Consider the following 27,018-nt stretch of genomic DNA (forward strand, 5'->3'; position numbering starts at 1 on the left):
TAGCATCGCCTCCTGACACCTGTGTGCTATGCAGGGGCGGGAGAAATGTGGAGAAAAGATGAGTCATCAAAAACAGGCACAGGTGCTTCGAATAACACACAGGTGGACAACAAAGAGAGAGTTTGGCTGCAAAGGAATACTCGTACAATAAACAGGAACCAAGGTATTGTTCCCAACCAAAGTGATGTAGTCTCTTTTCAGGAGAAAAATTTACTCAGGGATTTGGTGACCTTTTGTTTTAGAAAGGCCAGTATTTACCTGTCAAATGTGACATTTGAATACAGTTTGTGTACCTTGAGTATCAAGCACCAAGACAGTGACCAAATACACTTCACAGTTTAATATATTCTGGGTGGAATACAACTTAAGCTCCTTTGACAGACATTGTTCATAACTTTTTAAAACTAACAAAGAAAAAATGTCACAGTAGTATACTTACTATGGAAGTCTATGGGGCAAGTCAACCAGATGGTTTACCAGCAGAAAATTGAAGCTTTTACAGGTTCAATACAAGTTAAGCTCAATGAACAGCATTTGTGGAAAAATTTTGATTACCACAGAAAGTAATTTAGACTCTGCCCTCATTTATATATATATATATATATATATATATATATATATATATATATATATATATATATATATATATATATATATATATATATATATATATATATGTATATATATATATATATATATGTGTATATATAAAAGTTACATTGAGGCACTTACAATGGAAGCGAATGAGGACAGTCCATAAATGCTAAAATACACATTGTTTCAAAAGTATAACCACAAGATAAAATAAAGTATCTAAATAAAAGTGTAAAGTTATATCCAATAGGATTACAGGGTTTCGTCATGACAATGAAGTTGTAAAAATGGATATACAGTAACTTTACACATATAAGGTTGGTAAGCATGTGTATTACATTTTCATGTACTTCCATTTTAATTCCAAGTGCATTACTGTAACCATGATTTTTGCTTATTTTTTTAGTAAAGGAGGGGCGTCAAAATTATTTTGTATTATTTTATGCCACAAATGCTGTTAACTGAGCTAAAATGTATTTTTATTTAGAACATTTACAAATATTTGTAATTAGAGGCGTTAACATTTTCCACCTTTTGAGGTGGGAATTCTTTAAGGTGCTGTACGATCAGCCCTTATGACTAAGTTTTAATTTAAAAACACATCTTTTTTTCTACATTTTGGCCTTCCATCCATACTGAGATGGCGTTTTTGACAGTGAAAACAGACCTTTTCAAAAATGCTCTTCCAAGGGGATCAATTATCAAAAAATGCCATCTTTGCATTGTAGAGTGGACAGGGGAAATGAAGATTTCTGAAAACAAATCAACCATCAACCAATCACATACTCTTCACAAACAAGCGTTCGGAACCTGAAAGTGGCGCTTTCTTCCGTATTACACATCAGGCCTTTTAACATTAATATCATGGTTATGTTTATGCTCTAGGTAGGGTAAGGTGTTACACTCTTTGGTTAGGTTTAGGGATGGGGTTTGGGTTAGTGGTTAAAGTTACAAAACACAATTAAGGATTAAAACAGAATAAACGCAACATTGGGAACTACAAGCGTCTCTCATCGGTGGGTGTATAACTTGTACTATTTCGTACAAACAAGGGTGAAGGATGGCTGCACCATTAGAAACAACAGAAAACACAGCCATAGTTGATTTTTATCTGGAAAAACAAATCTCAAGCTACATCCTAGATACATCCTGAAGGACAGGGTTTAGAATGTTTTATAAAGGACTGCAGATTTTTGAGAGGTTTTCTTCAAGGGCACAACCTAAGTTGAGCCCTGCAAAACATCCCACAGGATTATCAACGGCCTAAAAAAAACTGCAGCTGAAATTAGGGCTGGGCAGATGACCTCAACTCCAGACCAGTCTACTGACTTTCCTGTCATCAAATACTATTCTGCCCCCATACAGTGATCCTCCTTCCCAAAGTGAGCAAAGTACATGGGTAAAATGTTCCCCTTATAGATCAATTTACCAGCTCACTGATGAATCATTCTGCCTGAATGTCTGTCAGGTTGAGACACACTTAAAGAGACAGCATCATCAGAGTTTTGTTTCCATGGGCAAATGTTGTGGCTTATTTGCAACCCCCATTAGAATGAACATGCAAAAATGATCATCTATGGAGCATTTATTGAACATTTATGCTAATTTTGCTTTGTAAAACAGCCCTAAAATTACTAAAATTCCACTTATAAAATCATTCAATGTTTCTTAAACTCAAAACAGATGTAATCTAGTTTTTTGAGACCCTCTCTCTGACCCAGAGAATTTAACAGGCTTTTTTTGCTACTGTACCTTTAAGACTTCTCTACCGTATGTAAATGACCTGCCACTCTGCTGCCTACTGGCATACTTCACATTGTCTCTCATAGGGTTTGGTCAAGCTGCTGAATACTGAAAATGTATTAATGTTTACAAATGTAAACATTATCGATCATATGTTAATGTACTCAATGTCTATCGTTGCATATTTTATACTGTTTCTTTCATGTACCATTTTTAAATATATGCACCATAAAGTATATTCTGCACTGTATGCATTCTAGCATTAAATTCCAAAAATAGCATAGCATATCTAAATAGTACAGTAAACTCTTTTATTTCAAAAGGATAATAATAAACAGGACAATCCTGTTTTACAGGATTGCTCCTTTAAATGATTGTATGCTTTCAATTGCTAAATGTGAATAGTTTTGTTGGTGATGTTACCTGCACTGGGTACTGGGAGAGAACATCTGTGTTTTGTTGTAGGTACTACACACACACATACACACACCAAGGCCTTCACAGAGCAGATATAAAGCTGGTGTTGGGAGTAAATGGACAGATGTGACCCTCACTGACTTGGGGATTCGAGTGTGCACACATTCCCCCATCCTCATCTGTTTGTTTTGGCTCTCTTCTCCCAAAAAGCCCACTGAATGTACACATTGAATGTACAATGCATTTTCAATCACAAAGTTTTTCTCTATTTCTCCTTTTTCCTTTCATTCTTTTACTGTAATATACCACCCATACATGCTTGTCCCTCTCTATTCCAGTCAAAATAGTGAAAGATAAGCTTTTAAGAGCCTTTCAAACATAGAAAATAGCGATAATCACAATCCTCAAAACAGCAGAAAAGAGGAGCAACTATGACATATTATTTTGTCAACATGTTGTCAATATGTGGATGCAATGTTACCCATGTAACAAGAGAAAATCTCAGCTATGATACTCTTTGAGGATATTCCCAATTTGTACAAATAACTCGACATGAAATATTTAATAATTAAGTAATTGAGAAGAAAGAGACTGTGGTGTGATACAAGAGAAATAATAATTGTGCAGCAATGAAGGAAACCAGTTACCTGGAACAATGGTTAAATACACAATTTTGTCTTTATACAAAAATATTTGACCTCAGAATGCTGCAACTGACCAATCATAATCAAGTATTCCAGAAAGCCGTGTAATTATATAATTTAATAGTAGCAAAATAGACATGCACAACATTTTAGAAATGTAAATGTTATTTTATACAGAATGTACTCAAAATTCACAAAACTATGAAGGTCAACGGCCCGGGATAATGTTATTCTGAACAAAACAAGATCTTGTGGTATCCACTAGGGTTGAGCGATACCACTTATTTTCTTTTTGATCTGATACCCAGTACTATCAAGGCCAATACCAAACCAATATCAATAATAATGTCAAGTCAGTTTTATTTGTATAGCACCTTTCACAACACACATTGTTTCAAAGCAGCTTAACAGAGGATCAGGCATTAACAGACGATAAAACTGTAATGTCTATAATGTCGATGAATCATCATTGTGTAATTAGATAAAATATGATTGTTTATCGTGTTTAAAAATAAATAATTAAATAATAATTGTATTTGTAACCCCAGTGAGCAAGCTGAAGGCAACTGTGGCAAGGAACACAAAACTCTATAAGATGTAAAATAACCTTGGGAGAAACCAGACTCACTATGGGGGCCAGTTCCCCTCTGACTAATATTGTAATTTTAGCCCTTTAACATTATATTTTATAGCCATATATATCAGGCACATGCCGTGGACTTTAAGACTGTGCAAGCATCAAAGATTTTTAATACACATTAATAACACATTATACGGGTAAGTGTAATGTCGCAGAAATGTTATAGACATAAATTGTTGCCTTAGAACATGTGGCGAACTTCATGACCAAATTGTTTTAAATACAGGAAAATAATATTGCTCATATCACACAAATGAAAGATTGTCATATATTGAGCCGAGCATGTTTATGTCCATTAAATCATACTATGAACCATAGAGCCAGAAGAGCTTGTTTTGACATACAACAAAAATAGAAGAAAATACTGCCAGTTATTAGCAGGCTATATGTTTCAACATCATAGGTCTCACACATCACTCTATCCAGGGTTCGGAACCACTGGAATGGACAGCAGCAATTAACTAATCTGACCACCAAAGACAACTAGCTTAACCTGAATGCACAAGACAAATGTAACGTAGACAGGCAGTACCCTAACATTAAAACTATAAAACAGACATAACACAAGAAGGACATGATTGTCAGATCACCACTTCATAGCCACAGACTAACCAGAAACAATGACCTAGTATTTATGACATAGTATCAATAACATGGATTTTTTATAAATATATTAACTTACCTTTACTGGAACACAAAATTCATACGTCTCTCCTTGCGAATTAACATCACTGTCACTTTGTTGTAAAGTCGCCCGCTTGTTGACGTTTCAAAAGCCTACATTTTTTTTATTGAAATTAACTCTGTCAAATCCGCATGGGTCATTGATGCTTACACTATATCCATTTTAGCACTTAATAACACATTAATTACGTGAACTTGAACGTGTTGACACAAAACTAAAATCAAGCCTAACAGATAGTGTGACTGAAGGAAGGAACTTCTGATTGGCTTACTCATTTTGGTATGCATGCTTATCTTGGCCATTTGTTGTAACGAGTGTGACTTTGAATGAACATACAGTGTTGAATGAAAAGGCAGTACATAACATTAAAAAAAAGCATAACATAAATTGCTTATACCTGAGGGTGGCACCAAAGCGAATAAATTAATGACTGTCTGTGCTGCTCAAGATGAAAGATTACAAATTTGAATGAAAAGAGTAGTTTATATTAACAATGAAAAGTCCTCTCACTTTCAACTACTTTTATTTTCAAAAATAAAAGGGGTCAAAATCAAAAGTAACAGTGAGTATCACCAGCTGCATTAAGTACTGCAGTGCATCTACTCTTCATGGACTGCACAATATTTGCCAGTTCTTGCTGTGAGATGTTACCCCACTCTTCCACCAAGGCACTTGCAAGTTCCCATAAATTTCTGGGGGGAATGGCCCTAGTCCTCACCCTCTGATCCTCCAAACCAACAGGTCCTAGACATGCTCAATGGGATTGAGATCGGGGCTCTTCACTGGCCATGGCAGAACACTGACATTCCTGTCGCACAGGAAATCACGCACAGAAAGAACAGTATGGCTGGTTGCGTTGTCATGCTGGAGGATCATGTCAGGATGAGCCTGCAGGAAGGGTACCACAGAAGGCAGGAGGATGCCTTCCCTGTAACGCACAGCATTGAGATTACCTGCAATGAAAACAAGCTCAGTCCGATGATGTTATGACGGATCCTCCACCTCCAAATCGATCCCCCCTCCAGAGTACAGGCCTCGGTGTAACCCTCATTCCTTTGACGATAAACGCAAATCCAACCATCACCCCTAGTGAGACAAAACCGTGACTCATCAGTGAAGAGCACTTTTTGTCAGTCCTGTCTGGTCCAGCGAAGGTGGGTTTGTGCCCAAAGACGACGTTGTTGCCGGTGATGTCTGGTAAGGACCTGCCTTACAACAGGCCTACAAGCCCTCAGTCCAGCCTCTCTCAGCCTATTTCAGACAGTCTGAGCACTGATGGACTGATTGTGCATTCCTGGTGTAACTCGGGCAGTTGTTGTTGCCATCCTGTATCTGTCCCATGGGGATGTACCGGTCCTGTGCAGGTGTTGATACATGTGGTCTGCCACTGCAAGGACGATCAGCTGTCCTTGTAGCGCTGTCTCCCTGTAGTGCTGTCTTAGGCATCTCACAGTATGGACATTGCAATTAATTGCCCTGGCCACATCTGCAGTCCTCATGCCTCCATGTAGCATGCCTAAAGCATGTTCACACAGATGAGCATGGACCCTGGGCATCTGTCTTTTGGTATTTTTCAGAGTCAGTATATAGGTCTCTTTAGTGTCCTAAGTTTTTCTAACTGTGACCTTAATTGCCTACCGTCTGTAAGCTGTTCAGTGAGTGTTCCACAGGTGCATGTTCATTAATTGTTTATGGTTCATTAAACAAGCATGGAAAACATTGTTTAAACCCTTTAGAGATTTGGATTTTTACAAAATTATATTTAAAATACAATGTCCTGAGAAGGGATGTTTCTTTTTGCTGAGTTTATTTAATTATACCATGGTCTGTTCAAATATTCAATGCTGATTGGCTGAAATATGTGTGGTTCAAACTGTTGAATGCATAGGTAATTCCTATTAGTTTTAATCACCGTTCTATATTAATGTGCCAACTCTGCTGTCCTCCGTAATGAGACATTGCGAGAGTTTTACGTCTCTGTTCAAACAACCTCTGGATGCGAATATAGTCTCAGAGCTAGGATTAACCATCACATCACAAAACAACATCATCAAGTCATGCAGTGCAGTCTTAAATTCAACATTGAAGCTACAGGAAACATGTAAAAGACAATAGTGTTCATCGATCAGCCCTGTATTAATCACCCACAGCGGTTGTGAGGAAAGTATGGTTTGACATTAAGCTGTTTTGCAAAGAGGGGGAGAGAAGGTAACCAGAACCCATCAAATGGGTATTTCGCTGTCCGGCAAGATGATCTATATATTAATATGAAAACATAATCTTCACAGCTCAACATGTGCTGCTAGATGGATGGAAATTGTTTCATAAGACACAGCCTTTTGCAGTGTAGTAAAAGGCCACATCACATTTTCATTCATTCAATCAATCTTGCAGCCTTAATAGATAGCATATAGATTTCTCAGAGCTCAAAGTCTACAGATTTGGAGCGTTTTCTATTTTTCTCCACATCATGAACAGTAAGTGCTACCTTTACAACTGTCATGTCAGCAAAACTGTTTTTTCCTCATTAATGTGAAAATGACCACAAAAACACAAGGAGTTCAATATAACATGTTCTGAGGAGTGCCAAGCCTTCTACATTATGTAGCTATTATTATTTCTGGATTGAGTATTGAAATTCACAGTTTTTATATAGTGTTTGGTCTCCAAAAACTGTTAAATTATCACAGTACTTTATCTCTGTGTCTGATTTAGAACCGGCCAAACTCTAGATCTAATGACCTGTAGATCGAGTTAACCGTTATTTTTATTCTTATAATCAAAATTTACATTGTAAAAATCAATGACAGCTCTAACTAATCAATGCTGTCAAGTGATCATGGTATAAGCAGTATAATCCACAGCTAGGTGTGATTTATACTATTTTAAATGTACTTCGCTTCATGTCGGGTTGTTCTTCACCTCCACGTTGTGCATTTAAAATCGTTTAATGCACACTTAACCATGGATTATCCCTTTCATATTTCATTCACTGAATTTATATGTCATTTTTCTTTTCACCCTTATGTTAAGTAAGCACTGCTATGGATAGCAAGTCCCTGTTATATACAGCATATATACAGTAAATAAATATTTATTATATGGACAGCACGTCCCTGATATATACAGTATATATATATATATATATATATATATATATATATATATATATATATATATATATATATATATTGCAATCAGAAAGTATTCAGACCCAAAACTCACATTTGGTTGTCACAGCCTTATGCTTAAATGCTATAAAGAATTCACATTCATCTACACTCCATTCCCCATACTGACAAAGTAAAAAACTGATTTTTGATAACTTTGCAAGTTTATTAAAAACAAAAAGCTGAAATATCACATCACTTTGACTGTGATATGTCACGTTTTGTCTACAACACAGAAGAAGAACCACAATCAGTGTTGAAGTGCTTCTCTCTAGTAGTGTGTTAAAGTACAACATGACAACAAGCACTGTTGATCTGCTGGTGTTCTTGTTTCATCTCAACTTACAATTACATCAGTGATCGCCAGGAAAGCTCAAAGGCATAATCGGCTGACATCTCATATAGGTTATATAGGCTACTGTGTTTACGCAGCATGTTATGCTTTCACTTAAATTCCAAAGGTCTGAAATACCCAACGATCCACAATGTGAAGTTTTAACGAACCCAGATATGTATCTTGTGTACAAGTTATTATTAACAGTAATTAATTAACAGGAATTAAGCAATTCACAAATTTGTACTAAACATAACCTCAATGTATTAAAATACACTGAACTAAGAATATTTTAAGTGGGAAATAAATTATAGTATATAAAAGTATATACATTAAAAATGAAAACAGTAGGCTACATGCATATATTATTTGGAGTTCTCCACGTGCATTTTGCGGTATCAATGTTAACGATTAATCAATTAATTGATTGTTCATTTCCGCAATGATCGATTATGAAAATTGTATATACTGTGTTTGTTCTATATAGTGGAAGTCATCATCAGAGAGTATATTTGCACTATACTACTTTAAACTCCCCTCCCCCTCTATTGAGGTATCTCATGAGAGGAAATGGAGAGAGAAACAGACAGAGGAAGTGAGATAGGAAGTAAAATGGAAGGAAGAGAGGGAAAGACAGAGAATGATAAAACAAGGTTAAATATAAAAAAGATAGAATGCTAGATAATAGGAAGAGAAAGGGAGTAAGTATATAACACAGAGACAGAGAAGTAGATTCACGTGAGCATACCTATGTAATCAACATTTTTCTATGAACCCTTCGAGCTCCACCATATAGCATGCTCTGCTGTGGTGGCCTCTTGTTCTCACTCCAGTTTTCCTTAAAGCACATTTAGGCTCTGCACCATGACACACTGCAGCAGCGTGATCCACATGCTAACTCACATCGCAGCAGCGTGTGAGATGATCACCTTGCTGTGCCTTTACTTCAACATGGCGGTAATTCCATAGAGGCATATATGGTGAGGTATAGAGCGCACAGACCTGCTCAAGGAAGGAGATAAGCCTCTGTGTGCAGTCAGACAGAGATGGCAAACCCCGAAATCTCTGCTCAGGCACAGCATGTGCCAGGAGTGCAACCCCAGGTCGGGAGTAAACACTCCACCCCTGCAACATCTCTCTGAGAAGGGAGGGGTGGAGGGAGAAGAGGTTTATTGTTGCCTGAGTGTGAATAAATATGCGATAATATATGTACTAGATATGCATATATACTGTGTGTGTGTGTGTGTGTGTGTGTGTGTATATATATATATATATATATATATATATATATATATATATGCTGTATATATTGTTTGTAATTATTTAAATATAACTATTTATTATTATTTTATCATCATATATTCAAATATTGTTATTTGAGGGGGTTTCTCAGCAACTAATTATATATGCGATTAATTGTGATTAATTTGATTAATTAATCGACACACCGTGTAATTAATTGGATTAAATATTTTAATAGATTGACAGCCCTATTTTTTTATTAGCATTTTTGGTAGATATTAGCGTATTGGTATTCATTTCAAGTGGTAATTGATCATATTAACTCCTTTGTATCAAAGCCACATGCTCTTAAAAAAGATAAGATGCACCTTGGAAAATTCTCAAATAATGCTGGATAACATGGATCGTCAGGTTTTGCACAAACCAGTAGAGTCCATAACATCTTAAGCGCATGCTGTCCTTAAAGCAAAAGAGGGACATACCAAATACTAAGAAACTCACATCATTTTCACTCAAATTGCTAAGCTGTGACAATGGAATTTGCAATGAACAAAAACTGTATTAAAATAGATGCATTTTTTACATGTAAACTCAGACTTTAGAACACCACTATATATGTCTTTATAAATATGCAAACAGCATCTTTTGATTCACAAAGAGAAAATCGTCAAATATGGCATTGATATAGAGAAACAAAACTGCAGAGAGATGAGAGAGAATGAAAGAGAGTGAGAGAGATACAGTGCTGACAGTCATTACCCAGAATGCCTCAGTGGGGTTTTATGGAGGAGAAATTGTGTGTATAATGTGGATGCTTCTGGGGATGCCGTAAATAAGTGCTTGGTAAAGCCTGTAGCTCGATTTAGCCTACAGTTCTGAATCAAAATTTTCAGAGGAACTTAATTAGTTGCTCTAACTAGGGTGAGGGATCTGAACAAAAGCGGTTTGTGCTACGAATATGAATGACACCTCAAATCTGGCTGCTTATTGAGGAGAGATGTGAAATTACTTTTTAAGTCTAGTCTAGTCAAGTCATTTTTATTTGTATAGTGCTTTTCACAATCCACATTGTTTCAAAGCAGATTTACAGAAAATCATGCTGCAATGTTTTAGATGTTTAAATTGTCAGAAAGCGATTTGATTTCACAATTTCGCCTGAAAAAGATCACATATACTTACATTGAAGGTGGGAACCAAGCCATATCTAGAGACAACAATATTATTTCCATTATCAGGTGAGTACGAGCCAGGGCTATCAACTGGTCAGCCAGAGCCAATAGCCTGAGCCGCAAGACCAAAATCGGTCTGCATTCCCACCATCGGGCCAATAACTCTGCAGATTTGCCCAAAGACCCGCCCTTAATAGGCCAACGTCACATACCCCGACCATTTCACAAGCAAGAGGGAAGCTCAAGCTGAGGTATCATGTTATCTAGAATCTCGAGTTTTATAGAATGTAAACAGCAAGATAAGTTAGCGTTGGCAACTCACTGACTGTAACTGCCATGGTGTCCCAAGTAGTGTCTCCACAAACAGTGGGACGATGTCCCAGCACACCATCTATGAATGTTTGCCAAACTATGGAAAGCAATTTCTTTGGGTACCGCTTTGTATATTGGGTATATTAACAGATTTGTACTGTGCCCGCATTTAAAATATTTCTTTTTTTTACCGTCGTGCACTGGATACACAACCTGGGAAGTTCGGCGAAACTCAAACTTTGAAATTGAACCCGCCTCAATCCCCACCGCAAAGCCCCATGGAGGCACAATGAAGCCCCAGAAGTGAGAGTGGGAACGCAACTGGCCCTGGCAGGCACTGGCATGCCCTCATTTGGCCCAATAGTGGATAAGTGGCTAATGAGACTTGGGGATGGTCTCTTCTTACTTGGGCCAGTAAGTAACCACCTAGCTACCTCCCACAACACCTAAGCAGCCACCCAGCAACACCCAAGCAGCCACCCAAAACACCATAGCAACTGTATAACAACATAAAAACACTACAAATAAACACTCTAACACCTTAGAAATCATATTGCAATGCCATAGCAACTACCCAGAACACTCTTGCAACTGCATAGAAACATAGAAAACACTTAAAACACCTTAGAAACCCCACTGTAATGTCATGGCAACAAAACAGAACACACTAGTAATTGTATAGCAACATAGAAAAATAACTGAAAACACCTTAGAATCCGCAGCAAGTTCTCCATGGGCAACTGCCACACACATTTACTTAAAATTTAAAAATGGTAAGTTCTTCGATCAGTAAATGTACAGTATTTAATATATTCACCTAACACATGCAAACAATAATGTTAATGGAGTCCCTGTCTTAGCCAATACAACCGTAGATCAGCAGCAGAAAACAATAATAATCAACCCTGATTACTGCTGGCTGCATTACTTCGTTTAATTCTTACTGAGAGGTAAATTTTTATTACAATTAGGACTGATCAAAACATTTTGATTCGCCTACTCACAGGACTCTGTATCTGCACTGACTTGGGTGGCTGCCAGCTGAACATTACATGAACTTACTTTAAGAGATTAATGACATGCAGGCCACCAAAACAAGGGCTCTGTTCCAAAACCTAGCGCACGATCTTGCTGTCTATTGCTTACATACTTTCAGAAGCTGCCATTTAAAGCATCCTAACTAGTGCACCACACAAACAGCACCCCTTCACGTGAAGTACACAGGTGATTTAACTCACAATTGATTCCAATAGAGTCTGACATTAGCATATTGCTAAGCTAACACAATACTCTACTAAGCATTAAAATCCCTGCTGAAAATTCCAGTTTAAACCAGCCTAAACTGGCTTGCTAATTATCCTGTTGTGCAGCATTGCATGGGAAAAAAGGCATTTTAGAAGGCAGCATAGTTATGCTATCTTGACAGCTCACTACATTTTAAGCCTAGTAATCTGTTCTTCCTTTATTGCAACAGCAAGAAACCGAGGGTTGTTGAATTGGGTTAACTTCTGTAACCTGAACTGTAATTTATAGTAAGATTGGCTGATGATAATAGTAGGTCAGATGGGAAACATGTCTTTTTTTTCTGATGAAAGTCACCTGAAATTGCTTTTGCGGAGGAAAATGTTATTGCTCAGAAATTGCTCTTTCATAGCTCAGGAGACCTTAGTGGGGTTCTGGATTATGTTTAATTTAATTATAAACTTTTTATCAGATGTTTCTCCTAAAATTCCTTAGAAGTTCAAATAGAAACAAGTGTTGTCAAAGTAGGCCTATAGTATAGATCTATAAAACAATATGATTAGCATCAGATAATTTGGTCTGGAAGATTTTAATGAAAAAAAAAGTACTCCATATTGAAATCTAGAGGAGACACATGTAAGATAACAATGTGTTAACATGATTTTAGCATTATGAAATGGCTAAAGCTATTTCCAATTTTACAACTTCATTGCAATGACAACGTAAAACCTGTAACCCCGGTAAGTTAGTAGTCTGCTTCAAAAATTACAATTTAAATAACTTTACTGCTAAACTAATACACAAGTTTTAACAGAAGAATTCATGGAAGTTCTTTAATAAAATTATAAGCTTTACATTTCTGCCTATAAACCCTCAAAAGAATGACCCCATTCACTTCCATTGTAAATGCCTGACTGTAACCTTGATGATTGTTTTTTTTTAATGAAAAGTAAGGAAGAGTAGAAAGATTTTTTTTTTGGCAGTCAACATTATGACACAAATTCTGTCAATTGAGCTTAACTTGTATTGAACCCAGAATATTCCTTTAATGCTCTCAATTTGGTCTCCATCCAATCTCAGAGGTGTCTAGGAGAAACAATTGAGATATTAAGGAAATCGGAAATGTTTCCTAACAGTAATTTTCGTAACATAAGCCATCACATTTTTACGATTGGCAGACAATAATAATGGGTTTGAAGGAAGGCATGCAATACTTTTCTGTTGAAAGTGCCCTTAAATTGCTTTTAGAGCAACAATGCTCTAGTGAAGCCAACCAGATGGGGAGGGTGTGCAAACCGAATGCGTCACTTGAAGATTAATGTTCTGTATTTTAGCTTGGGGTGTCTCAGACAGAGGTGGGAGAGAAGTGCTCTAGCATAAATACTGAGGCAGTTAATAGTTCTCATCTGTTCTAGCCATGTTAAAGAGATTGGTTCCTCTTACCGATGCAGCTCTTGAGGTGTCGCCAAGGGCTAATGGTAGATATACTTACCTTAGCCCCAAAATGAGTTTCTTCACCTTTAAAGAGCATGCGTCAGAGGTTCTGAAAGGACCTGTGCTGCAGAACAACACCTGAGCTCAAAGCGCCTTGGGTCAGTTGTGTCTCAGACATGCGCACACACCTAAACACTTACAATGTCAAATAACATCAACTTTCGTTCATTCCTGAGCTTGCTTCAAATTCAAAGCTAACAAGTCCAAGATGTGTTACTAAAGGCCATCTGCATCATAGTTTGCAATCGCATCACTCACACACACACACACACACACTGTCCCCTCACCTCCTCCCACTGGTGGATGTATCTGATGAGGCGTGAAAGCCTGAGCAGACGTAGCAAGCTGAGGATTTTGGTGAACCGTACGATACGTAGCGCCCGGGCCGTCTTGTAGACCTCAGAATCGAAACCTTTCTCCACTATTAGAAAGATATAATCCACCGGGATGGAGGAGAGGAAGTCCACCACGAACCAGCTTTTCAGGTAGTTCATCTTAATGACCTTCGGGTCCAGGATGATCTCTGAGCTCTCTTCATTCACAATTCCCGTTCGGAAGTTCATGACCAGGTCCACCAGGAAGATGGTGTCAGAGGCCACGTTGAAGACAAGCCAGGTGGTCGTGGTTTGTTCGGAAAAGAAGGTAATTCCCACAGGAATGATAATAAGATTCCCCATCATCATGATGAGCATTATCAAGTCCCAGTAGAACCTGCAGGAGAAGACAAACAGCGACAAGTTAAAGTGGAACCATTTGAAGGTGAAAGCATTTGCTCTTTTAGCTGAGATCATAATAAAACACTGTTGAAAAGACCTGCAAATGTTGTGTTTTTGATTCTGGTGTCTCCAAACGGGTTCTTAACTAGCTTAACCAGCAATACTTCTTTGGCCAACTAGCTTCAGAAACTACCAGAAAGAAGTTTCTTTAATTCAACTAGTAGAGAAAGGTGTTAGCAATGCCACAGTCTTTGGTTCAATTACCAGGGAACGCACATAGTGGTAAAACACATATCTTAAATACACTGTAAGAGGCTGTTTAGACTGACTGTGTTCTTGTGCAAAGAAAACTAGATCCACAAGATGTGTGAGACATGGTGCAATGGTCAAATACGTCCATATAGCATATTTACATAGAAAACAACTGAAAATAGCACAGATGGATGCAAAAATGTGTTCAGCGTGAACGGCTCCTAAGTCGCATTGGACATCTGCCAAGTGAATAAATGTAAATGTAAAGACGAGGCTATGTTGATTCACATGCTAAAAAAGCATACACCTTCCTGGACCAGCATGGAAATACATGCTGGTCTTTCTAGCAAGGAAGGCTTGGTGGGTCGATTTTTTGATAATAAATGATGACAGAAAATCATTTTTGCGTGAACTATCGCTTGAACCCACAACAAGTGCTCCAGAAGCATTTTAAATTCCCTTTCATGTTGATATTATTCTGAAAGCAAACAACACTGGGCCTATTCAACAAGACACTATGATATAGCCAGACTGGAAAGATTAAATTCCTGCTCTTTTCTGCTGAAATGCCCTCATTCTGAATGCACTCAGATATCAGCGATGATTCTCTGGATGCTGTCTAACGCACACCCTTCAGCTCAGTGCAGCTCACCCCTGCAGTCCACACATGATGCACTAGAGCTCATTTCCCCGTCTCTTTTGATATCACCGCCAACTCTTCCTGCTGGATTGCTGCTCTCAAACAGTGCTGTGTGGCTTGACACTTTGCTCTCTAGATGAGGAGGCAAGAAGCCAGAGGACAGAAAATAAAGGAGGGAGATTGTAACATAAGAGGGTTACCCTTGCTTCTGTGCCATGTAGTGTGTTTACCAGCATCTGTGTACGACATTCTGCTTTGCTTGTAAGATACACAGAAGGCTAATTAAAGGTACAGGTTGTAATTGCTGAGAGAGCAGCACTTGGATCCACAAGAATTAGCTTGTGTTTGAAAACACATAGTCACCATAGAGGTGAATGGAAAGGCAGAGGCTGTTTCAAGGTGTTTGCTATTGTAGTGCCACAAGTGGTCTGTTGAGTCCAGAAATGACTATTCGTTCATTTGACAAATTTATGAATACTGTATCCCAATCTCCTTAAAAACAATGACTGAATTTATCTAGTAAAATAACGGAAGGAATATGCTTATTGTCTAGCAAGCTAGCTAGTTAGTTAACAAGTCATTAAGTTTACCCCTTTTTTCCCCAAAGTACCACAACACACTTGAAAACAATGACTGAACTTTATCTGGTAAAATAATACAGGAAGGTACACTATTCATTTTCTACTAATTAACTAGTCTGCTTACTTGTTATTTAGCTAACTAACTAACTAACTAACTAACTAACTAACTAACCTAACTAACCATCCATCCATCCAACCAACCAACCATCCATCCATCCATCCATCCATCCATCCATCCATCCATCCATCCATCCATCCATCTATCTATCTATCTAACTAGTAATTTAGCTGGAAATTCTTTCCAATGCAGTTTGTATACTGGTCAAAATTCAAAACACTGTTATTATAACATCCTTGAAATCAATGACTGAGCTGTACCTGGTAAAATAATGCTGTAACCGTGTTCAATGTGTACTAACCAACTAACTAGCCAACTAGTTAACTCATACGTTTTTCCAATACAGTTTGTATTGTGGTACAAATTCTAAATACTGTTATCACAACATCCTTGAAAACTAGCTTTATCTAATAAAATAAAGCAGGGTGCTCATTGTCTACTAACTAACTAGCAAGCTAGAGTGGCTAACAAGTTATTTAGCTGACTCTTTTTTCCAAAGAGGGTTGTATCTCTGACAAAATTCAATACTGTATCTCAATGTTCTTGGAAACAATTATTGAAATATATCTAGTAAAATGATGCAGTGACCGCACACATTATATACTAACTTAGCTAACAAATCAGATATTTAGCTGCCACTCTTTTCTAAAGCAGTTTGTATCTTGGTCAAAATGCAACATACTGGTATCACAATATCCTGGTAAACAATAACTGAACTTTATCTAGTAAAATAATGCAAGGACAGTGCTCATTATCTACTGACTAACTCACTAGCTAGCTAACTTTTCCCAGCTCAATTTGTATCTTGGACACTTTTCAAAATACTGTAATGCGACATCCTAGAAAACAATGACTGAACTTTGTAAAATAATGCATAGATAATATTCATTGCTAGCTACATAACTAGCTAGATAACTATTAGTTTAGCTGATGTTTTTATCTAAAGCACTTTGTATCTTGTAACACAACATCTTTGAAAACAATGACTAAACTTTATATTGTAAAATATATAAAACAGTGATCATTGCTACTTAGCTAGCTAACAAGCTATTTAGTTGACATTTTTATCCAAAGCAACACTATTTATTATTTATTACAGGGTTCAGGACTGTAGTAACCTAAAGTTTAATGTCTTGATCAAGGGCACAGTTGTGATAGTTCATAATGTAGATCAACCCATACAGGGTATGAATGTACGACATTACTGTAGTTAGCTTAGCATAATTCTGAGTCCTAACCAGGTGTGGCAGTAATTTCTCTGTACACACTGAAAGCGAAAACAATGAGTGATGTGACACATTCACAGCCAATCTGAACAATTTTATTTCACTGTGGGCAGGGCTACACAAAGGCAACAAGACAGAAATGGAAACCAAGGAATTGAAATAATATCTTGTTAGGAAAGAAACCAATTTACCAAAGGATTACCAAAGGATGAGATGGCAGTCGTCGGGAATTGCTTTGCCTTTTCGCACCAGGTTTGGACACAGTGTTAAAGCTAATAAAGTGTAATAAATTGATATATAGAATGGCTCACAAAATTCATACTGGTTTTGAACAAAATGGGGATGTTAATGACAAAACAATCATGACATATTTAAATTTTTGGGGGGGAATTATCCCTCGTTGAAAATGTAGGACTAAAAGTGATAATTTATCAACCTTGATGCTAATTTGTTCTGACTAAAAAATGCTGTAAAAATCACCCAATCTTTCCTGAGAGTAGTATTACCTGTAGACTGTTTTGATATTTACTAGTCAAGATTAAGCTTTTGATAAATACAGAAACATCAGTCCACCTCCATTATCATGTCATCCAGTGTTTTTTTGCTGTGACCAGTCCCTGAAATGGCTACAGACTAGATTCTTGACGTTTTGTTACATGTAAAAAAAAAGCCCATAAATGAAATTGCTTCTAGTGTCTTGATGTCTATTAAGCACATCTATTCAAGACTTCTAAATGTCTATTATCATTCAAAACTGCTAATATAATGTTTGAAAACAAGCCAAACCAAACACAATTTAAGTAATTAGTGAACACTGCTACACTGGTGGTATTACTCATACCACCTACAATGTTGAGAAATCTTCCTCAGCGCAATGTGAAAAATAGCCATTTTTCATGTCTGCCATGAACAGACATGAGTCAGGAGAGAATTTTGCAACACTGAAATTTTCAGACCTCAGAGTACACACACACACACATGCCGTAAATGCATTAATGTTGCTCTTGTGTCTTGTAAGCCAGACAAAATGTCCTGGCCACTGATAACGGCACACATCCACAAACTAAAATAGATGCTTTCAAATATCCTATCTCATGCCAACCCCTGGATGGTGCCTCCAATGTGGCCAATGTACTTGGCTGTAATGGATCCCTGTAAATGAAAAAAAGCTCTCTGGCCTTGCTTTAAAAATATCTACTGATCCAGTATCAAGTAATTTCTGTGCTTTGGTGTAAACGACTATCTTTGATTAAAATAATATCCACGTTGGTTATTTTTACTTTAGGAAGGTGTCTAAAGCAATGTCCATACTGCAGAGTTTTGGGGATGCATGTAAATGTAGGAATTAAATTAAATGATCAATTTGTGTGTGCAAAATATTGGAGTCACACCTGAAATTGAAATAACTGATGTAGCGGTAACCATAGCAATGTTTTGTCATCTTGCAGTTGTAAAGCAGAAGCACAGGCCACGTCCACGCTAATATGTTTTAGTTTTAAAACGCATTCATTTTGTTACGTTTACGCCTCACTAGAACTACATTTTCCTCCACTGAAAATGGTGACTATCGAAAACGTTCACCATAACCATTTCCATACTTTGGAAACCAATGACATTAGAAAACTGAAAACTGAGGGTTTAAACTTTGCGTGGATGTGGCGTAATACATTTAGTTTGAAAAAGCATTGATTTTGCTACGTTTATGCCTGTTATCCACACTGGAACGCTGTTTTCCTCCACCAAAAGAAAACGTTCTCCGTTCCGAAAACAATGACTTTGCGAATGTGAAAACAACAACCCTTAAACGCATACCTCGGGTCTTTAGTGCCCCGGGACCTTATTCCAACCCCTGTAACTGGGATCAATAGAGACCCTAGATAGGTAAGAGTGCCATTTGTTTTTTTTTACACTTCCTGAAATTTTATTTTTATGATTATTTCATTTCTAAAAACGTTTAATATTGAAGGATATCTATTTCTTTTACTATATTCACACAAATGAACACTATATCACATAGATTTTCTGTACAATAACAAATCAACATGCTATTTCTTACTCAATGTGATGCTGATGTTTCAGTGATTGACTTGATTTACATTTGACATTGCTATTTGATGAAGAAACAACGTGGAAGTAAAATATAGCAAGTATAACAAATGAACAGGATGATATGACTATTGTCATTTGGGTGTACTACTGAACGTATGTAAGATGTGCATCTATTTAGACTCAATAAGTGCCTGAGAAAATAGTTGTGTAACTATTGTGTAGCTTATGCATATTTTATGTGTAGCTTATGTGTTATGTGTAGCTCAATATGTGTTTGACAACCACTTGTGTCTCATGAAAGTTCAGTGTGAAAGTAATGAATTCTATTCCTGATTTGTTGCATTTTGATATATGAAAAATAACACATCAAAATATTTTTTTTCTATTGTTTTCTAATTGTCTTGAAAATATTTTGAAAATGTGACACTATCTGGGCATTTTGTAGATCAATTTGTGATAGATATAAGTGCCAGGTCTCAAAAGACTGGTGTCTGGTGAACTTCCCATACTTTTAAGGGTTAATGTGGACTTTTAACAGTTTAACCTGATTGGTGTCAGTTATTTTTTTTAAGAAATATTAGCAATTTTTTGTAAACTGCCCTCAACAATGACATTGTATTTGTTTATATATATATGTTCTTTCTGCTACTGCTTTTAATAGCATACACTCTCAACTGTAATATATGGAATTATTTCTTTAAGCAGTTTATTATGATGCTTCAAGGGTGTAGTTAGGAAATTACTTTTGGGTGGGCCTCAATGAAAATGGATGGGCCAATTTATTTTTAACCAAATTTTTCTGAATAGCAGAGAAGCGATGCATTCACATAGTTATTCACGCTTTCCGAAATCAGAATTTGTGCATTTTTTAAAACTATTTTATAAATATATATTTGAAGTCAAAGAATGATCTCTAATATTCTGGGCCCACCCCAGCCCACCCTTAGCTATGCCACTGTATTGGTTGCAATATGGCTGGGTTTGTTAAAGTATCGCATAAATTGAGGCATTTATATTAAAAGGGCCTTGACAGGCGGTTTTGCTTTTGTAACTGTAGCCTTGACGACTGAATGATAGACAGACTGCATTGTCGGAGGTGGGATGGTTGCCATGTGACCATCTGTCCCACTGGTGAATAGTAAAAACAAGAATAAAGGACATGACCCCAACACAAGTGATATACATGCTCTGATGCTCTATTCTTTTTAACTCTGCTTCTGCAAGAACCTCACCGCAGTGTGGAACTTAATTATGGTCACCAGACAATTCCTTTACCCAAAAAATACATTTCTGTCATTATTTACTTACCATCTACTTATCATGTTGTCCCAAACTCATCTGACTTCACAGCAAAACACAAAAGATGATGTTAGGCAGTATACCCCCCCATCCGAGGAAAGAAAGTAATATGGGTTTGGAACAACATATGTGAGTAAATCAGTTTATTTTGGGGTGGACTTTATATTCTCTGCAGTCATATTGCATTAACAAACTGGGCGTTCTGCATTGCACTACAAATAATTTTTGTATATATACAAAAATACATTGTTAGGCTATTTTAAGAGTACCAGGGGGCATCAGATTGGAAAAAGTGAGACACGCTCTCACAAAGACCTTCATTAGACATTGGGACTCATCTTTAAGACAAGCCTCCAAAAGCAACAGCAAAAAGCATCAATAATGCAAGACAAACTTGCATGCCCCTAAATTAATCTGGGTTTAGAAATCAGAGGCTGTTTGGTGTGGAGAAGGAATCTGCTCACATACAAATCCTGCTATTTGACAACCTGTTTGATGGATTTATAAGCCATAGATTTGACCCAAGCTCATCCATTACCTGATAAATCCTGCCACTAAGAAGGAAAATGGGAAATGAGAAAAAAACTGAGCCACCCGGTGAAACGGTAAAGGAATTCTGGGAATGTGACGCTATGCCTGGAGATCTTTCAGATTTTTCTTTCCCCACTGAAGAATTGTGACCAGAGACAAACAGGGAAAGCATGAGACAGATGACATATAATATGGAGGACCGATAAAAGAAAAACATGACCGACTCATGCGTGAAAAGACGATGACAAAGGGGCTCTGGTCAAATCAAGTCAAGCATGAGCCCTTTTTGAAAACAATATATAAATAATATTACTAACATCCTATTAATTTTTAAACACCCCACGCAATGAGATATCTCTGGATATTTGGTTTCCTTGATGCTCCAGAGCCAAAACAGCACATGGGAAAGCTGATGTCACTCACATGATGTTGCTTGTTTATTACTACATAAAAAATTCATGGCTGTATTGAGCAATGGGGGGCCATTTCATATTTTCATAACAGTAGGATGTTTCTTCAACCATGGGGACTTTTAATTCCAAGAGTTGATTTATAATATAGGGATGGTTTATGTCCTCGTGTTGTTTTATCCAAACTCATATGACTGTTTTTATTCCACAAAAGGAGATTTAAGACAGAATGACAGCCTCAGATGCAAAGATGCTATTGAAGTGAAAGGGTTAGTTCACCCAAAAATTAGAATCCTCTCATGATTTACTTACCTTTAAGCCATCCCAGATGTATATGATTTTTATAGACACATTTCAGCTCTATTTGGCTTAAAGGTAGACAGACAGACAGACAGACAGACAGACAGACAGACAGACAGACAGACAGACAGACAGACAGACAGATAGATAGATAGATAGATAGATAGATAGATAGATAGATAGATAGATAGATAGATAGATAGATAGATAGATAGATAGATAGATAGATAGATGTATTTTACTTAATATGCCTTTTAAAATAATTATTTCTTTTACTACATTTTTTTATTAAAAATCTATCACAAAAATATGAATCATTAAAGTTTTATAGCCATTATTATCTAAACAAAGAGTAAAACCAAATTTATTTATAAACCACATTTATTAAACTTTATTTAGGATATATAAAATATTAGCTATGATATTAAATTATCTTTAGAAAGACAAAGTAGTGAGTTATATTAAATGTAATTTCAGCAGGAGAAGGACTGCTGATTTGAGATTATTTGATGACATTTGTTGGTTAAAGCAAAAGAAGAAGAAAAAGGCAAAAGTGAAAGACTTCTTCTGTAATGCATGATTATCCACTGTCTGACATTGTTAGTAGACAAATAAAATAAACTAGTGAGAGTGCGAAAAGTGTGTTTAAAGGGAACTGACATTCTAAACGTCGAACAGTACCCATAGTTGAAGAAACAACCAGCAACTGTTATTCACAAAAGAGCAGTCCCATGTGTGGGTAAGAAAAGGAATGACATTGTTAAAGAGCAGAAAACAGTAAAGTCTGCCAAGCGTAGCCAGTGCGTCAGTGAATTACGGAGGTGTAGAATAGTCACACGGTCCAGGCTTTCGGTCATTAAAGGTGATGATGACTGTCTATAGCTTGTTCTTTGCCTATCCCTCATTTTCTCCCTTTCTCCTCATTTACATCACTCGATTTTTCTTGCTATCAACCTCCTCCTCTCCATATCTTGCATCCTCACCTGTTTTGCCCTCTATGTTTCTCTCTATGATGTAAAGCCCATTTGGCAAGGCTGATTAAATGCTCAAAATCAGGTGTACCACATGCAGAACTGAAGTATGGTCATCTAAGAATGCTATGAAGGTATTAGCCAATCAAATTCATTCAGTTAAATAACGACTTGAAGCCTTTTACCTGCTCATAAACTGTTACAAAGCATTTTCTATGAACGAAAGGCCATCCACCAATCTAAGTCTGTCCAATAAAAATTAAGGGATAGGAGGACGTACAGTACCATGCAAATAAGATGTTACACAAAAACATTTGTCTTAAGATGGTTATTTATATCTTCATCTTTAGTGTGTCTATCAGAGATATACATTTTAGACTCCCAAAAATTCCTTTTGCAGATAGAATTGAATAGAAGAACAGTGAGCCCTGCAACAGATGGCATGACGCACACAGAGCCCCCCACTGAACATTAAGTTAGTCTGGGATTACAAGAGACAGTAGCAATTGAGGCAGTCTGAATAGATAGAAGAATAACTGTGGTGAATTCTCCAAGAAGCTTGGAACATCCTATCTGCCTAACTGTGTCCAGGTATACCTAGGTGTATTGGTGTTGTTTTGAAAGCAAAGGTGGTCACACCAAATATTTATTTAGCCTTTTTTTATGTTTACTGGGCTTTGCATGACATTAACTGATTAATTAAAACTATTCATAGCATTATTTTATAAGAAATCCTCACTATGCAACATTTTTCACATTTGCCTAAAGTTTTTTATCATAAAAAAATATTTATATTTAATTATTGATATTTCAAAAGTAGCAATCCAAAATGTATCCAGTGAATAAATTGTTTCGAGCTAGTTTAACTCTAAGCAGCCTTGTCCTTTGTGCATTATGACAGAAAGGTCAATCATGTTACATCACAGCTTTCAGAGCAATGTTAAGCTCATTCAGCATGTGTTGGACATCTAATCCGATCTCACCTTCTCTCATCCCTGCTCTGATGTTCGAGGGCTTTACACAAACTGTTCTGATCTGTTCGATGAGTGATGCAACCTAGTGTTTAAAGATCTGGGCTGACAACTGAGAGGTTGTACCCCACAAGGGCTGGTCAATGCAGATGCATCATGCCAATTTAGGATTTTTTATAATACAAATGTATTGTTTTTTATAATAATAATTTTATGAAATATATAATAATAATAAAATAAACTGAATATTTTTGATAATTGAGTTGATACAATTAGAGAAGGTTAAAAAAAAAAAAAGTGTTTCTTTCAAAGGCTGAGGCAAAAATCACCCATTCACATGTCTAACTTTGGTCAATTAAATGGAGTCGCATCCACCAAAGATCTTTTGATTTAAACTTAAAGTTTAATATCCGCCCATTCTCATGTCCTTCCAACCTAATTTTTTCCCTAATGAAATGCATGATGTTCATTGGCTGTCAAGCTCAGTTGTAATTTTGCTTGGTTTATTTAAAATATTCATTAGGTTGGGAAATGAACAGGGGTCCTCTTGAATGCTAAACAGAAACTGCACCAAAAGACTAACATATCGGATGCAGAGTCTATGTGTAGAACTAATTAGTTGTTATTTTTCTCCCTTTAGTCATATTTCACCTAGGGCACCAAGTGAGCAATGGCTGCCACTGGTGCATCCTAAAAAAATAGCCCATGGACCCATGAATTATCACCATTGTGCCTTTGAGCAAAACACTTAACCCCAGGATGCTCCAGGGAGATTGTCCTTTTAATGAGTGTACTGTAAGCATAATGATTTTGATGCATAAAAGCATAATCTAAATGTCAAATAGTATTAAAACATCATCTGGTTTAGGATCTCAATGGCTTGGGTAGTGCCTTTGCATGGGTAACGAAATATTTGATGTATATCAAGAACATTGAATAAATAACGCAGGAAGACAGGTAGGAGTCGAGCTAATAACCTTGTGCGTATAGTGTTCCTCCCCATGCATGTACCTCGAGGAGATTTTGATTTCAGCACCATGGAGAGTGGCGCGTTACAGGTCAGATGGGAAGTGAAATGCATGTTCGCAAAGAACTCTGCGTGCCGCACTCGTGCGGAGTTGCCAGGGCAAATCGAGCACGTGAGGTGCCTTGTCACCTATCCGCGCGCACAACGGCAGAGAGAGAGAGAGAGAGAGAGAGAGAGAGAGAGAGAGAGAGAGAGAGAGAGAGGGGCGCCAATGCACAAACCCTCAAGTCTTACCAAATCACACTGGTGTACAAGAAAATGAAATTACTTTTGAAAATTATTAGTGTTTTGGTTATTAAATAATTCACACTAACCACCTCCTAACTACTTATTTGAAACAATAATTCTGATAATTTATGCATAAAACAAGCCTCCATTTTGAAGTAGGCTATATGTTTTTTCTTTCTTTCAGTTTTTTCAATCATGTCATACGTTTAAAAATGAATTTACACCCTAAACATCTAAATGCGAATCATGTGTTTAAACACAAGATAGAACATCTGAAATCCTTAAGATTGTCGGTTTAATCTTATAACATATACTGTGTTGTTGCCCTACAAACATGTTATAAATATATACAGTTAGTATAGATAGATAGATAGATAGATAGATAGATAGATAGATAGATAGATAGATAGATAGATAGATAGATAGATAGATGGATGGATGGATGGATGGATGGATGGATGGATGGATGGATGGATGGATGGATGGATGGATGGATCAAGGCATAATGACTGAGGAGTCTTCAAACCCTCAAGGGGGCTTACCAACTCCCATTGGTGTACAAGAAAATGAAATAACTTTTGATAATTATTATTGTTTTGGTTATGTAATAATTCACATTAACCACCTCCTAACTACCTATTTATTTCAGGTTTAAATATTAAGCCTTATAGCCTTTATCCATAGTATCCAAGTCTTATTTGAAATTATTACATTTTTCCATCTCTGATATGCAAGTCAAATTGAACATAAAAGATTCTTCTGAGGGCCACTGGGTTTGCCAATCCCTTTCATTCACCTGTCTAACGCGATTATCGTTAAACTGCTTTAGATCAACTGTCCCAGCGCTAAAATTGGCATGGGTTGTTACCTGGTGAGTTCCGCACGGGATCATGCAGCCCAACGAGCTAAAACAATAGAGTAATCCGAGTGTTTATGCCACAGAACAGTCTATGGATTCCATCATTTGTGATCTTGCAGCCACCCTCATTGCAGCTTTGTGTTTACAATGCCAAACATTGGTGCATCACATATCTTATACAACACAGAATTCCCAATGATGGCACGTCCTGTGCCGTTTATTCACCAAGATGACATTCACCCCTACTCACGCCAAGGGCATTGCGTGCTGTCAGGCACTGGCTCCCCGAAACGCCACGGAAAATGATGGCAAAAGCACCTCTGATTGGCATGGATGAGCGTGTGTTTGGACAGCACAGTGTGGTGCGAAAGGTGACTTTCCAGACTCCTTACCTAAAATCACTATACGGGTGAATGATCCAATATCCCGCCGTCTGGACTCTCTCCTGCTCCTTCTCCACGGCTTTCTGACTCCCGAACATCCGCAAGGAGAACTTATTCACCCCAGGCTGCATCATCGCTCCAAACTGCCGCTGCATAAACCCATGTTGCCGCGACGCAGCGTCTATATCGTCAAAACCGACCATGGATTCCTCCCGGTCCCCCTTGACACCCACTGAGTTGCCGTGGTCCTTCATATTCTGGCTCCCCATGCTGTTCTTCAAGATCGAGTCTTGCCTCTGGAACACATTATTCTCGTCCGCTTTCTCCTCTTTGTTGCTCGAGAACGAGTTGGATTTGTCTTCCATGGCGGTTTCAAAACGTGCTGTCTCCGGGTGCGGAGGACAGGCTACGCGTAAAACTCGAGAGGAGCAGCTGCTGGCGGCTCTTCTGTTTCATTTGACGTCCTGCCTCCAGTGCGATTGCTGCTGCACAACTAAGGGAGGCAGAGATGTGGTGAACAAGACGGGATCGGGTTTCTTGGGCTGCTGCCATCTACTGTCGGGATTGGGCGCGGGCCGTGTGGACAGTTCAGTCAGAGCACGTGCAATGCGTATCCATACATAATGCGCTGCATGAATCTGTTTCAAGACTGAGAAGGGTGCCAGAGGAATGCAATTTGAACGTGATTTTGCTGATGCAATATGGGTTATGTAAAGCATTTGGGAACGGCATGTTTACATTTATATTATGGAAAGATCTGAATTGAAATGA

At 37.4% G+C, this 27,018-nt stretch overlaps 1 protein-coding gene across 2 annotated transcripts in view; it reads right to left on the reverse strand.

The window, feature by feature from the left end:
- LOC127627671 (potassium/sodium hyperpolarization-activated cyclic nucleotide-gated channel 1) overlaps window positions 1-26,686 on the reverse strand; it is a 133,725-nt gene extending 107,039 nt beyond the window's left edge. For both annotated transcript variants that reach the window (XM_052104155.1, XM_052104156.1), the window contains exons 1-2: window positions 26,257-26,686; window positions 13,974-14,397 (exon numbers count right to left, since the gene is read on the reverse strand). In XM_052104155.1, coding sequence (XP_051960115.1) covers window positions 13,974-14,397; window positions 26,257-26,612 — 780 coding nt within the window. In that variant the 5' untranslated portion in view covers window positions 26,613-26,686. The remainder of the gene's footprint in view (window positions 1-13,973; window positions 14,398-26,256) is intronic.
- Between the last annotated feature and the right edge of the window lie 332 nt (window positions 26,687-27,018).

This window comes from Xyrauchen texanus, chromosome 34, assembly GCF_025860055.1.
Source record: "Xyrauchen texanus isolate HMW12.3.18 chromosome 34, RBS_HiC_50CHRs, whole genome shotgun sequence".
NCBI classification, from domain to species: domain Eukaryota; kingdom Metazoa; phylum Chordata; class Actinopteri; order Cypriniformes; family Catostomidae; genus Xyrauchen; species Xyrauchen texanus.